General features: G+C 50.8%; 6 protein-coding genes across 6 annotated transcripts; 4 read left to right on the forward strand and 2 right to left on the reverse strand.

Moving 5' to 3' along the window:
• Positions 1-724: 724 nt before the first annotated feature.
• On the forward strand, positions 725-2,344 carry TRUGW13939_04970 (uncharacterized protein; the record flags this gene model as incomplete). Its single annotated transcript, XM_035488135.1, has 1 exon — positions 725-2,344. The coding sequence occupies one exon, from the start codon at positions 725-727 to the stop codon at positions 2,342-2,344; it is 1,620 nt and encodes a 539-aa protein (XP_035344028.1).
• A 324-nt stretch (positions 2,345-2,668) lies between these two features.
• TRUGW13939_04971 (uncharacterized protein) lies at positions 2,669-7,961 on the forward strand (the record flags this gene model as incomplete). Its single annotated transcript, XM_035488136.1, has 3 exons — positions 2,669-2,735; positions 2,944-4,386; positions 4,438-7,961. The coding sequence occupies 3 exons, from the start codon at positions 2,669-2,671 to the stop codon at positions 7,959-7,961; spliced, it is 5,034 nt and encodes a 1,677-aa protein (XP_035344029.1).
• Positions 7,962-8,206: 245 nt separating this feature from the next.
• TRUGW13939_04972 (uncharacterized protein) lies at positions 8,207-9,130 on the reverse strand (the record flags this gene model as incomplete). The annotated part of the gene is made up of 1 exon (XM_035488137.1): positions 8,207-9,130. One exon carries the CDS (start codon positions 9,128-9,130, stop codon positions 8,207-8,209), a length of 924 nt encoding a protein of 307 aa, XP_035344030.1.
• A 569-nt stretch (positions 9,131-9,699) lies between these two features.
• TRUGW13939_04973 (uncharacterized protein) lies at positions 9,700-10,632 on the forward strand (the record flags this gene model as incomplete). Its single annotated transcript, XM_035488138.1, has 3 exons — positions 9,700-10,039; positions 10,107-10,441; positions 10,492-10,632. 3 exons carry the CDS (start codon positions 9,700-9,702, stop codon positions 10,630-10,632), a joined length of 816 nt encoding a protein of 271 aa, XP_035344031.1.
• A 483-nt stretch (positions 10,633-11,115) lies between these two features.
• TRUGW13939_04974 (uncharacterized protein) lies at positions 11,116-12,216 on the forward strand (the record flags this gene model as incomplete). Its single annotated transcript, XM_035488139.1, has 2 exons — positions 11,116-11,845; positions 11,906-12,216. 2 exons carry the CDS (start codon positions 11,116-11,118, stop codon positions 12,214-12,216), a joined length of 1,041 nt encoding a protein of 346 aa, XP_035344032.1.
• A 164-nt stretch (positions 12,217-12,380) lies between these two features.
• TRUGW13939_04975 (uncharacterized protein) lies at positions 12,381-14,070 on the reverse strand (the record flags this gene model as incomplete). Its single annotated transcript, XM_035488140.1, has 2 exons — positions 12,381-13,828; positions 13,884-14,070. The coding sequence occupies 2 exons, from the start codon at positions 14,068-14,070 to the stop codon at positions 12,381-12,383; spliced, it is 1,635 nt and encodes a 544-aa protein (XP_035344033.1).
• Positions 14,071-14,283: the final 213 nt, after the last annotated feature.

Here is a 14,283-nt window from a genome sequence, read left to right on the forward strand (position 1 = left end):
GTGTACACAGCTCACGCGAGCTTCAGCATCTGGGGATTACGAATGCGGGTACGATTCAGCGGTAGATGCCTAAATCTATAAAAGATAAATTAATGCTCGATACTTTTTAGCGACGCCTCAGAAACTCTGTTTGACTTGCATGACTCGCACTTTTCTCTACGCACAGCCCTCAGCCGCAGAGCACCGTACTTTGGATAGTACTAAATTTTAATTAATGATCGTGAAGAAGTCAAAAAATCAAAAACTAAGTATGGAGTCATCACTTAAAAAAGAAAATGGGCCCGGAGTGGCGGCTCTCGAACGCAGATAAAACAGCTAAGTAAGCCCTAGTCGGCCTCTATCGGTTTTAGCCTGTGATTTGGCAGGGACTAACGTACGTAGTGTACGACCAGGGGCTAAATATATAAACGGGCTTGTCAAACACTTGGTGTCGCGTGGACTACGGTGGAGTTTTTGGAATTCCTTCGCGCCCTTGCCAAGTGAGGCTGGAACTGCACTGGCTCTTCGATTTGGGCCAGGGCTGCACATCTGATTTGTCGCTGTGAATATTTTTAGCTGTAATGTACTAATCATCTTGGCTAGCGACCTAAGTGTACGAGGGATCCTTTAGCCTGGGTGGGTTAAGTGAAAATTCCTTCCGAAGTAAAACGATAAATACCCTACATAAGGCCCGATCAAATGGGCCATGATGTCGCCCTTTGTGACTTGACTCGAAGAAAGCAAAATGTTGACATTCAGCCCAGACTGCACGTTGCCAGAAGGTACTGTCAACTATGTCTCATCACCGGATATCCGAGGCACGCTCGATGTGTTATGGAGTTGTCTGTCGATTCTGCTGCTGTGTACCTGGACCGTGCAACACCTGAATGTCCCATTCAAGCGCAACCCACCAACAAAATTAGCACAACTTCTACAGGAGCTTCTCTTGGTGGGAGAAAAGGCATTCTGGATGTTGATCAATTTGATTTTCCCGGAGTGGATGTTTGGAAAGGCGCTGCTGGACCTGGTTTCTGCAAGATACTGCCACAAGGCCATGGAACCCTACGCGGAGAACGATGGAAGGGAATGGACTCTGTCGCACTCTTTCTTTGCAAATATTGGCGGTTTTGCCATTGTGTTCTCGGATGACACACCTGTTCAGTCGGAGGTCAAGGCAGATGGAAGCGACGATGCCACTACAGAAAATTCGAGCTTGGAAGGGACGAATCCAACAGAACTAGAATGCCCTGACCTGCTAAGCGGTCAAATTCCTTTGGTCCATCGGCAGATGAGCGGCAATAGAAACTATCTTACACGATTTGAGCGGCCGAGTCCTTCCGATGACAATATTTGGAAACCGAATGCCAAAAACTACGCCCTAGCGAATCAAGCAATAGCCAATGCCACACAGAGTGTCCTCTTTTCGAGATTTAATGCCTGTTGTCGGAACATTGTCTCTCTTCAGGGCAATGTCTGGATCCTTGATGCCGCGCAACTTACCAAAGCCCGAAAATTTGGCATCATAGACACACTTCCCGACGTGACAGAAGAACAGATCATGAACCAGACTAAAGGGGACACTATAGTCAAAGCTTTGGCTCTCGGCCAGAGTTTGTGGATGATTATTCAGGTCATCGGCCGTCGTGCGACGGGTTTGAACTCGTCGCAGCTCGAGATTATGGCAGTTGCTTTCAGCGTGGTGGCCTTCCTAACATATTTATGTCTGTTATCCAAGCCACAGGGGATTGCATGTGTGACTCCTATTCATGCTTCCAGGTACGCATCGGTGGAAGAGTTGCTGGAGATCGGTCTAGTCGGGCCCGAGTCGTTTCTCCAGCTACCGCGGACTCCTTATATTGGCAACCATTACTTACCACAGTATGGCCCACAAAACGGAATGTTGTCAAGGGCAACAGTAACGGTCGTCGGAGGGGTGGGTGGCCTAGTTTTCGGAGCAATTCATTGCGCGGCCTGGTCTTACCAGTTCCCAACAGAAACAGAGAGATTGCTCTGGCGAATCTCGTCTGTGGTTGCCTGTGCCATTCCGGCCATCACCACTTTGGCGGCTGCCAGACAGTGGCCTGCTATATTGCTGGCTTTGGTGAAGCAAAAACCCCCACCGGCGCCGAAAACGAATAATAAAAGCGGCCACTTTCTGGACCATTTTGCTGCGAAGACAAAAGACGTGCCGATTGTCTATATCCTCCTCCTGGGCACGTATGGGTCGATTGTTACCCTGGCGACTGTGGTATATGCTGCATCTCGTCTGTATCTAATTGTCGAGAGCTTTCGGTCTCTGGGCTTCTTGCCGCCGTCGGTATTCTCGACAGTCAACTGGTCTATTTCAATACCGCATGTAGAATAAATAGATTCGATAGCGAGCACAAGTTCAACGCAATAACGACTGTTCTTCATTCAAGCAACAACATCTGCTCGTAGAGAGGAAGGAAGGAAGGACCTAGGGCTAGGGCTACCGAGTCACATGCTGCCTGTGCTTCCGAACACAGCCTAGCGCCGGAATACCGGGCCGGTTTTTCTCGGCGATTCTCGCCAAACGTGATATTTTTTCTCCTCACTTTGTCGCGTTTTCGAAACCCGCACGCCGCAGATTTATTAAAGTAGCTCGGACAAGGAACAAAAGCAAGCGCTTCATGTTGCCCCGTGCTACGGCCCAGGCTCACCTTGCACAATGGCCGGGGCAATCAAAGACCTGGTCGAGCTGCTCCTGACCGAGATTGCGATCCAAGGCACGGACGGTGAGTGAACGAACTGATTCCTGCGTTTCTCTGCTTTTTTTTGCCTTCTTCCGCTTTCCCTTTTCGGCCCCGTGTCTTCCTTCCTCGCCCGCCTCTTGCCCGTTTCGGCAACCGGCAGAACTACTTTCATCCTTCATCCTTCAGCCTCATTTACTCTTTGCTTTGTGTCTATCTGTGCTTTGTATCTATTCGTGCTAACGCCCTGCAGGCGCCTCGCTCGTCCAGATCTGGGAATGGGTACTCTCCTTTTACCGCGCGGAGATATCAAATCCATCGGAATTCCAATTGGACCATGCGCTGAAAGAAGACCTCTGGCAGTGGCTGACTCTCAATCCTGAAATTTCTGTCGGGCGAGACCGGCAATACAACAATCTCACTCTGTCCCAGGTTGAGGCTGGTGATACGCAGGCCCCTGATCTGCGCTTCTTTGTTTCCGAAGACCGTACCTGGAGAGCGCTGACCGGACACGAAAGGGATGACACCAGGGTTCCTGCAAGCGAATTTGATTTGTTGTCGATCATCGCCTCCTGCAGAGCAGAGGGCATCCTCCAGACTGATCTGGTCCGCCGCAGTGGACAGGATAGCAGATCGGTGCCCAAACGTACCGATGCTCTCCACACAAAGGGGTATATCGAGAAACGCCCGGTGCAGGCCAGATCGGCCAAGACTAGCTTGTGTGTATTTTCCAGGTTTGCCCGCTCTGCCAGCGTCACGGCCGTACCGGTGGCTCCAACCGGCAGTCAGGAATCCGCCTTTGTTCTAGATATCGATGCCTTTGCTCAAAGTATTTTTCGCGTGCTCAAGCAGCACCAAATCATCTCTCGCAATGATCTAAAGGAAGAGTTAGGATTGAAAGACCATTGGAGATGGCGTAACCTCAGCAAAGCCGTTCGCAAGTTCGAAGCTATTGGATGCCTCCGTCGAGTCAGGGCCCGCTCGCAGTTCCATGACACTATGAAGGCTTTCCACCCATGTATCCTTCTGGTTCGTGAGCCCACCGATGCCGATATGAAGCTCTTCAAAAGCGATTACAAGACTCTTTTTTCCTCAATGGACCAGGAATCGGCTGATCAGGATGCCGAGGACCTCGAGGAACCATCTGAGCTACAAACTCTTGAGCATGTGGGTATCAGGTGGACTCCAGATATCAGCGTGCCCAACCTCATTGTCGACATTATTGACCGGAGCGGCACTGCCGGAAGAACAAACGCCCAAATCATCAAAGAGGGCTTTGGTCGAATTTTCCGTCGGCCCAGCGAAAACACCTTGAGCCGCTTGACCGAGGGCTGGCAGCTCTCACAACCTCCTCACCTTAGACACAGTGCTGTTGTCAGGGATACTGCGCAAAGTGGGACCGTCACCCATTTTGTACATTATATATACCCTTCTTTTAAGGTGCTAGTGGACCGCGGTCAAGCTGATTGGGAGGCGGTTACTTTTCGTCCCAGAGATGCCAGAAGCTCCAAGCTTGTGATGCCGGCTCCTGATGCTCCGTCAAACACAGATAAAGATGGGCTGGCCCCTTTCAAAGGACCCCGGGGTAAAACCACCGAACGCGATTTTTACTGTGTGGTGGCATCGAAAGGAATTTCCAGCTACTCCGTAACCAAAAGCGATCCTGTTGCCACTGTGAAGGAGGATGGACAGTTTGGTAAGTTAAACCGAGTATACAAATGAAAGTAGCCCTGCTAATTTGTCATAGCGGCCTCTTTTCAACGCGAATACGGACGGACATTCGACACAGAGATCATTCAGGAACCTCGAGAAACATCCCCGGTCGTGGAAGAAGTGCCACAAGATGATGATGCCCCTAGCTTCCAGCGAATCCCAGCGTCTAATCGCCTTGGGAAACTGTCAAAATCGGATAAAATTGAGGCTGAACTTGCAAAAGGTGCCAGGCCTGCAAGGGAGGTTTTTGCTGCTTTCGGGTTGGACGACAGTTGGACCCATGTCGCTGTTCGTCTGATGGAGCGGCCAGGTGCCGGTGTCTTTGTTACTGCTAAGGGAAAGGCACGGCCAGCTGGCAAGAAACAAGGGCGGCCTAAAGAAAGTCGGATCGCAGTATTCAAGAGTACTGTACTCGTAGAATTTCTCAAAGCCACTGCACCACCGGTAGAAGAACCTGTCGAGATTGAGCCGCCAACTGTGACAGCTGCCCCAGACACGATCACCCAGCCAGCACCTATTCCAGCGGAGGAATCATCAAATGTCCCCTCGGATCGACGGGGGTCTACAGATACCCAGCCTCAAACACTTGAATCTAGTGCCGTTCCAGCGGATGTAATGGATATTGCCGATCAGACTGTCACACCCGCCGAATCTGAACAACCTGGTCTTTCAGAAAGAGTAGACCAGACTCAAACTGCACAACTTCCTCGCGATACCCCAGTAGAAGAGACTACAGCCGGGGCCATTTCTTCGACCACTGCCACACCTGCTAGGGCTGCTGAGACACCTCTTTCAGAGGACATCAAACCTACAGCACCCTTATCACAGCCTAGAATCGCATTCCCTAAAAGCAGGCGCTCGGATAAGGACGGCTCGGTTGCGCGTTTGAGACGTAGCATCATTATGACTCTTATCGAACAGGCGGGAGGAGCATTTCCATCTAGCAGCGAACTATGGCATGCATTTGCGTCGGTCTGGATCAGACAGCATAATCACAGCGAGACGCCAGATTCACGAACAGTCAAAGGTGCAGTGAAATATCTTGTGGATGCCGGAAAGCTTCGACAACTCACATTCAGCGGGAGGACACCAAAGGGGGAAATGGTCACGCGCAGCATTGTCATGAAAACCGATCTCGACCCATCTGATCCATTGGTAATGAGTCTTCAAGATGCAATACTCAAATCGAATTATTATGTGCCTAAAAACATTGATCTCGACCCCAACATTGCAAAGATTGTTCGGGGTGGAAGCTCTGCTGCTGTTTCTGCAACATATCCAAAGGTTACTCCTGTTGAGCCTTCAATCACAGTGCAACTTAAAAACAAGCCTGCTTTTGTTGTTGCACTGGAGAAAAGGAGAGAAGAGAGTCTGCAGAAGCGTCTGCAGCAACCAGTCAGGCTCATGGGCCTCCAGCGCAAAGGGAAAGCGTCAAATTCCAAAGGCATTACTTCGTTTGCAAGGCCGAAGACCAAGAAAAGAAGACGCGTTGACAGCATGTCAAGCCAGCAAGGGCGTGAGGAAGGTACTGACTACGAACTACCCCGCGCTCCGATGGAAACGACACTTCTCAAACATCGCCTTTCACAACCCTTGGATCGCGCTTTAGCCGAAGTAAAGCGGCAAAAACGTGAGAGTTTAGGGACTGAGTCGCCTTATCGGCGGTTTGTTGGTGAGATCGACTATGTGTCACAGTGGGAAAGGATCAATCAGAATGCCAATCAATTGGAAATTCCACCATTCAGTGATCCATATCAATACACTGATAATCTATCATATGTTCATCATACCATCGATGAACCATTTGAGCAAGCCCCGATTGATGGTATGATCCAATTTGACGTGGACGGAGCGCCCAGGAGAAGATTCCGTCGGACTACAGCAGTGAAAGCAAGACGGCAGAGACGTCCAGCAGTGGCCAAGACAACGCCATCCCAAGAGTCACAGGCTCAGGTTTCCAATGAACCCGAAGAATACGAAATGCCTCTAGAATACATGGTGTCCCAAGACTATGAGCCATTTGTTGGACCACCGCCTGAAGATGTCTCAACACTACTTGATCCCCAATTACAAGAGGCGACTTCGCCACAAGTTGTGGATCCCACAAAACCACCGATGGCTCGTCGTAGGAGAAAGGGACTCCGAGAACTTGGTCCTCGGTTCATCGAAAGATTGAGGTACGCGATTGTTGTCGTACGGACTGTTGCGGGAGGGCCCTACGGCAAGATGGTGGACTGGGAGCATGTAGTGCGGGCATTTCCCCTGGAGGATTCTGGTCTTGTTCGACAGAATGGTAAACTGTTACTGAACCGAGATAGGCGTCAGTTGGCGCAAATGCAAGAAGATATTCGCGATATACTGCTCGAGGAATATCGAAAGCCAAACTGTTCGTTGCCCAGCGTCGACTTTAACCACCTGGAAAACTACGACTGGGATGCGTTGACGACATGGGCTGCTACACAGTACTACTCGCCGTCAGCAAGAGAAGTGCCTAATTTGCCCGGATCTCGAGCTCAGTTTGACCGGTTACACGAATATCGCGTCTTTCAGCCCAATGATCAGTTCGAGTCGATTTACACTCAGAATCCGTCAATCACCATTGCAAAGAGAGAGGGCATGTACTCTGCCAGACCGTTTGTACACACGACAAGCAAAAGAAAAAAGCTCGATGGACAAAGGAAAAGAGATGAGATGGACACAGCTAAATCCTGGATTCTCTCCAACATTATCGCTAAGGACCAGACGTATAACCCTGTCGAGGCGAAAGAAAAACTCTCGGCGTTTTCAATCGACGTTATGGATGAATGCGTGAAAGAGTTTGTTCGTGACCGCGTGATCATGCAAGAAAACCGCGGGCGCGTCATTCCAGGTCGCAATTATTCTCTGACGGAGAACTTTTACCACACCTTTGGGCGGAGGAGAGCAGTTGATATCGACATGCTGAAGCAAGCTGCGAAAACAAAACAAGATCTCGACGCTGATTTCAAACGTGACGGGTTTTCGCAGTTTAAATACACGGCGGTTGATGGAGAGGCTCTAGCAATCCTTGCATTGGCAGCTGATGGGCGTGTGCACATTCACCCCAGTAATCCGCCTTCGGATCCCACTGGTCTGACTGAAGGCAATTATGAGACTCGTGCACTGGACAAGGCCAAGTTCAAATTCGACATGGTTGTTGCTCCGGATAGCCAGAGATACGAGTACGGGAATCCTGTTCGAGATGTGATTAGCAGCCATCCTATTCCGGTTATGGAACATGATAAAACAGACCAACCGACGCTCCTGAAGAAACCGCCTCTATGGGTGGATATCAACGGCAACGTGAATCATGACATGTGGCAGTCTGTTGTCGCTTCTGTCGTGGGTATTCTCGCAGTCCGAACGAATATCCCTGCACAGGGAATTCGCGAACAGCTTCAAGGGTATTTGGCTATCTGGGACGTCGAGCGAACTCTTTCATGGCTGGAGGGCGTGGGACTTGCTAGTAAGGTAGACCGCCAGGAGGGAGATGCCGTATGGAAGGCAAGGGGTTACTGGTGGCTTGTTTTGAACTCTTAATTGTTACAGTATCATGGGCGGTTTATCTTGGTTCTCATTTTATCTTGTACTTGTACTGATATTTTATTCATGCAGTGTATTACTTGGATGTTTCAACTAGTTTCTACGCTAATGATATAAATTGATGTATAGATATGTATGGTTCCAACACGCCAAGCCAGAAGACAACCGAGACAGGATAACGCAAAGGGGTATAGATAGAGGAGATGAAGATAAATAATGCATCGTAAATATAAGAAGGGACATTAGAGGTCATCGGCGGCGGCCATCCTTCGCATGATCATGAATAGCAGTGCTATCACCACGCCGACAATGGCCCGGTCCAGCCAGGGGTTGTCTTGTGGCGATGGGTTTGCGGGCGTGGTTGTTTGTATCGTGTTGGTTGTAGTAGTTATGGTGGTAGTCGTCGTCGTTCTCGTGGGCGTTGGTTGTGGGACAGACTGTGCGGGCTGAGCAGGCCTCTCGGGTTCTGCAGGAGTGGATGTTTCTTGAGGAACAGGGATGATCGGTTCTTGAAACTGTTGTTCCGGAGTTGCCTCACTCGAAACAGCTTCTTCGGTCTGCTCCGACTTCGTTTTGGCCTCTTCCGACTGCTTCTTATAGCTCATCCTCAACTCCTCGGGGACAGTCTCTCTGCCCTCGTCATCGACCGAGACGCCCTTTTCTAGACACACCTCCCGCCACTCGTTGAGGAATTGCTCATTTGTCTTTCCCTCCATGCAGTCACAGCTCCACGAGCGACTCCGCTCAGCCCACATCTTGCGCACCTCGTCCGTAGCGTCCAGCCCGCCCAGCTGGCCCTTTGCGTCGCCGTCCATGAAGCTGCGGATGGCCGTCAGCGCGGTTCGGATGCCCCAGGCGGGCTGCCAGCTCTCCTCGTGGTGGCCGCTGATGCTCAGGCAGATCTCGCGGTTGACCTCGAAACGGCCCGAGGGCGTCAGGAAGCGGAATGACGGTGGTCGCAGGGGGTAAGTCGGTGGTAGCACTATGCGGCCATGGTAGATTCCGCTGGCGTATGGTGAGGGTGCTGGAGGTCCGGCCATGGTGAAGTGCCAGTCGAACAGGTTTGAGTCGGATACGGGGTGCGCGCAGAAGTGCGGCGAGGGCGAGGACGATGAAGCTGATAGCTCGGCGGCCTCTTTCATGAGGCGCCGGATGGTGGGCGACATTTTTCTAACTGGTTGGGTGCACCAGACAAGCTCCCAGGCTAGGAGATATCGGTTGATGGTTTATGTCTGTCGTCGGGATTCGTCTGATGTCGAGATGCGACGTGGTATCGAGGGATACAAGCACAGCTAGTCCGGCAATGCCAAAGATATAATCAAAAACGGCCGAATGTATCCTCGCTACACAAATATAGTAGGTGGTGGAAGTGAAAGACGGCGATGTCGAGAAGAAGAATGAATGACAAGCTGGCCGGTTCAATCAATGGTGTTTGGCTACGTAAGTCGTCCGGTTAGCGGGGGCACTTCCCGTCTCCGCTCCTCGACACCATCAAGACTATTCATGACCTTGGGATCACCTAAAATAGGCGCCAGTTTATGGAAGAGCACCATGGATACGACTGTACTGGAAGTTTATTTTCGCTGTACCTCCGATAAGTAAAACGGAGCGCCAAGCTGGTTAATTCCGGGCGGGGCTTATAATAATAGTAACATTTGGGGCGAACGAACCTCTACCGCGACACCACTCGTGACTCTCTAGCGAGTAGCGACGTCTGAATTCATATACTGCATACATGGCGCCAGACACGTTCCAGTTTATCCTACACGACGCCGAGAGACCGGAGTCACAGCAGCAAGCCCGCGCCCACGCGGCCCGGGTTGCTCACTCCCGGAAAAGGCAGTTTCGTCTGATAGAATATCACGCTGGCAAGAAGAATAAGAGTCGAAAAAAAGACAAGACTGCCGCTCGACACAAGAAACCAGCGGAATCTAGGCCGTCCAGTCTGGAGATCGCCATTGCAGAGGACCTGCTCATACCAAGTCCCGTCTCGCAGCTGGCCTCGGACCGGACGGATCCTTTTGTCAGCTCGGCGAGGTCTTTTACTCAGGATGAGCACTTTCTGTTTGACTATTGTACGTTTGAACTAGCTATTACCAACCCTACGTACCCTGTATACTGTCCATACTAACTCGAAACAAGTCATCCAAACCATACTCCCGGACGAAAGCGCCCGGTGCGGATTCGCCTTGGCCATGACGGCGGACAAATGGAGCCAACTCGTAGAGAAAGAGTGGATGCCATTTGCCCTTAGTCAATTAGACGCTCTGGATAGTTTTTTTATGCATGCATGCCGGCATTTCTTGGTGTTCCAGCACCAGCAGCATCGACCGGATCGACAACGGCACTTTATGCAGCTAGCCACGAGGTACAAGCTGGCCTGTCTGCGGGCTGTGAACGAGGCTATTTCGGCGGGATTCTCGGTGTCGATTAACAACGCGACGGTTGCGACGGTGGTGCTGCTGGGGTTTGATGAGGTGGGTTTTCTGTTCTATATACTTCCAAGTTCCTCGTGCTGACTGATAAGATGGCGCTTGGCGACATGGCCTTGTCCAAATCTCATGCCCAAGGGGCGCTGCAGATTATAGAACACAATGGAGGGTTCCAGACACTCGGTATGAATGGGTTTTTGGAGTCTCTTTTTTACAAGCTCTGGGGAGGGACCTAGAGGATCCAGTTATTGATACCATTTTGTAATGCTTAGTAGTTGCCAACTGTATTGTATGTAATATTTGAAGTAACAGTAATGAAACAGTGATATTATAGTTATTCTTGTTAACTGTGGTAGTAGTATCATTATTAATAGTACTGGAAGCTTTGCAATTCCGCGCCTTTCCCTATACGGTAATTTGCACTTTCCATTTCCGGTAATCTACGCCTTCCTTTTCTGGACATCTCCACTTGTCTCTACAATCAATGAAAACACTTGAATGTCACTTTCAAAGGACCAGCAATTATTCATTTTATTCCTGATGGATTTGTCAGATTTCTGGTGCTTTCTCTGCTGAGAAGTAGGAACTTTGTCTGAAAATTTCCCGAAGAATGGACTATATAAAGCCTCTTCCAGGCGTCAATCGAACTCATTTCGATTCCAATTCATCCTATCCTATTGATATCTTAACATCCAAACACCCTCATACTCATATTCAAAATGTCTACACCCCAAACCACCCTCCCCAAAGGCTCTTGGATCCTCATCACCGGCGCCAACGGCTACGTTGCCTCGCACACTGCCAAACAGTTTCTCGAACGAGGCTACAAAGTCCGCGGCACAGTCCGTGACCTGTCAAAATCCTCGTGGCTGATCGAGGACATCTTCAAAGGATATGCCGACAGTGGCGACTTCGAAATAGTCCAAGTAGCCGACCTCGCTGTCGAGCACGCCTTTGACGATGCGGTGCGCGGCATGTCTGCTGTCGTGCATGTCGCGTCGATTGCCACGTTTGACCCAAACCCGCATAACAGTATACCACAGGTTGTCTTGGGGGTGACATCTCTGCTAGACTCTTCGCTGAAAGAGCCCTCGGTGAAAGAGTTTGTGTATACTTCGTCTATTGCGGCCAAGGTGATGCCTGCCCCGGAAAATACCACGCATATCGGTCCAGACACGTGGAATGAGACCGCAGTGCAGCTTGCCTGGGCACCTCCCCCTTATGACGACCCTGCTCGCGGGTTCATTGCGTACATGGCTGGCAAGACCGAGGCGGAAAAGGCGCTGTGGAAGTTTGTTGCTGACAAAAAGCCGCCTTTCACAGTCAACAGCATCTATCCGGGGGCTATTCTGGGGGAGTCTTTCGCCAAGAAACATTGCGAAACTCCGTATGCTTGGATCAAGGTGATTTATGATGGGAAAAGGGAGGCGTTGGCAGGAACTCCAGCGAGTTAGTAGCTTCTCTCATCTCACCTCTAAAAGAGAATCAATCACAACCTGACGGTTATAGCAATATCCAACGACGTCAAAGACTGCGCGCTGCTGCATGTTGCAGCAGTGCTGGACCCCGAGGTGAAAAACGCGCAGCTTCCAGGATGGGGACAGCATTGCAACTGGAACGACATCCTGGCCATCATGCGAAGACTGTACCCCGAACGAGAGTTTATTGATGATCTGCCCGGCATGAGCAAGCAGCAGTTGACCACGGACTGCAGTCAGGCGCTCGCATTGTTGGAGAAATGGGGTGGCCAAAAGGGGTGGAAGAGTCTGGAGGAGACTGTGGCCGACAACATGAAGAGTATTTTGAAATTCTACTCCTGACTGCAGAATTGAACATATATGTACTAGTTGACCATTGAAAAAGAAAAAAAAGATGGCATCGTGACTCATTAATTTATACATCGCACCCAGTTGTATTCGTACATGCCAACCAACGCCAAAACAAATCTAGCCAATTCCGACTATAAAAAAACATATACTAAAATCTAATCCCAATTCCTCCAGTCGTCTCGCGGCGTGCTGTCGTCTCGAATTATACCGAGTACGCGTTCAGCTTTGCTTCCCTGGCGACTGAGCTGCTTTGGTCGGGCCTCCTCGTCGTCGCTCAAGTCGTCGTCACTGTCATCGTCAGGGAAGCGAGGCGACATGGGCCGGAGCGTTTTCATGGACACTCCTGTGCTTGGTCTATCTAGGGAACCCCCCAAAGAGCCGGTGTGTATGTTTCGCTGGATCGATACCGGTCTCGTAGTGGCTGGCTGTCGCTGGCCGGTGCTGCTCGTCCAGTATTCGTGGCTTTGCTGCCGCTGTCGCTCGAGCCACTGCGACCATTCATCCTCTCTGTTTTTGCGGATTCGGTCTCTTGCTTCAAGAAATCTGATGCTTGGCTCCCAGTACCAGCCATCACCTGATGTGTTGCAGATTGGAAGGCCCCATAAGAAAACGTTTTCACCGAATAAATGGCGGAGATTCTGCCGCCAGCCGTGGTCGAACGGGCTCGGCATGGCCTCGTTGTCTCTCGAGTCTAGATAGTCTTCGTATCTATCCCGTTCGCGCTGATTTTCCATCTCTTCGTATGACCGATGCAGCGCTTGCTGTGCGGGTGTTCCGTGCGAATTCGACTCTTGCAGGAATGACATATAGTCCTGCTGGTGACTACCCCGGTTATCGGCCACGGGCGATTGTCGCTCCTCGCCTTCTTCGACCCGGGTGACGCCGGGGATGGCGTTTGCATGTGCTTCGATGATTTGTTGTCCATAGCCCTGCAGGCGATGACTAAAACTGCTTTCCCGCGATGTAGGATCGTTGTTGGACAGGTTTTCGGATCGCTGTCGATCTAGTGCTTTGCGCAGTGGAGATAGATACCGAGTCTTTTCGAGTGATTCAATAGTTGTGAGGTTGCGCAGTGCCAGGCTGATGTGCCAGGCAGTAAACCCAGTCAGCACCAGGCCAATAATACCCCCGACAATTGCCAGTAAGATGACGTTCACCGGCATCAGTGTTTCAATGTAGGTCATTTCAGTCAAGACCTCTTGCCACACCCACAGGGAAGCGGTGCCAAAACACACCCAGCAAAATATCGAGGTATAAATCAAAAACAATAAAAATGCCTTGTAGTTCCAGAGTCCGACGCAGGTGGCCAGCCAGGGACAGTGGTGGTCCATTTTCAACACGCATCGTTTGCAACTCGAGCAGTGATGGGCGCGGTCTGGTTTGGAACATTGGCATTTTTTGCAGTATCTCGCACCGCCGTGCGAGTTTACCGTGAAGCTTTGGTATTCGGGCAGTTCGGTCGTTGGCAAGTGGCTATATTGACCGCGGCCGGAACTTCGCGTGCTCGACGTCAGGGGAGATCCGGGATCGGTGAAGACAGCGACGGTATAGGACAGGTTTAGCAGTATGTATAGAGTAATTCCCAGTGCCGAGCTGGGGAAACCTAGGAAGTTGAGTGAGTTCGGCCGTTAGGCAAGTCAAGGGCAAGAAGAAAATACCAATCCAGTTGCTTTTGTTTGGCAGAAAGCCAATGCCAGCTTCCACCCAGACGGCCCAAGAAGTCAAGCCATAGACAAATACCAAAGGCACGTATCCACACACGGTGACACAAAGACGTTCTATCCTCCGAGCCCAGGTGCGCGGCCGGCGTTTGGGCGAGATCTCAGGCGAGCCCAGCGTTGCCATTTCGTCCACTTTTTTTTTTGTCCTTTTCAGTTTTATCTCGATATTTCGATCGATTCCCTGCTGTTGCAGTTCAGCGCAGGTTCAGGTCCGACAGGTCATCACGATGCGCGCGAGGAGACGTGGTTCGGAGGCAGGCGGATGACGACTGACTGCGGAGGGCGACGGCGGAGGACAGGCTGACGACGCTGAACTGTTTTTGTCGCCAGAATTACT

This window comes from Talaromyces rugulosus, chromosome III, assembly GCF_013368755.1.
Source record: "Talaromyces rugulosus chromosome III, complete sequence".
Classification (NCBI taxonomy): Eukaryota; Fungi; Ascomycota; class Eurotiomycetes; order Eurotiales; family Trichocomaceae; genus Talaromyces; species Talaromyces rugulosus.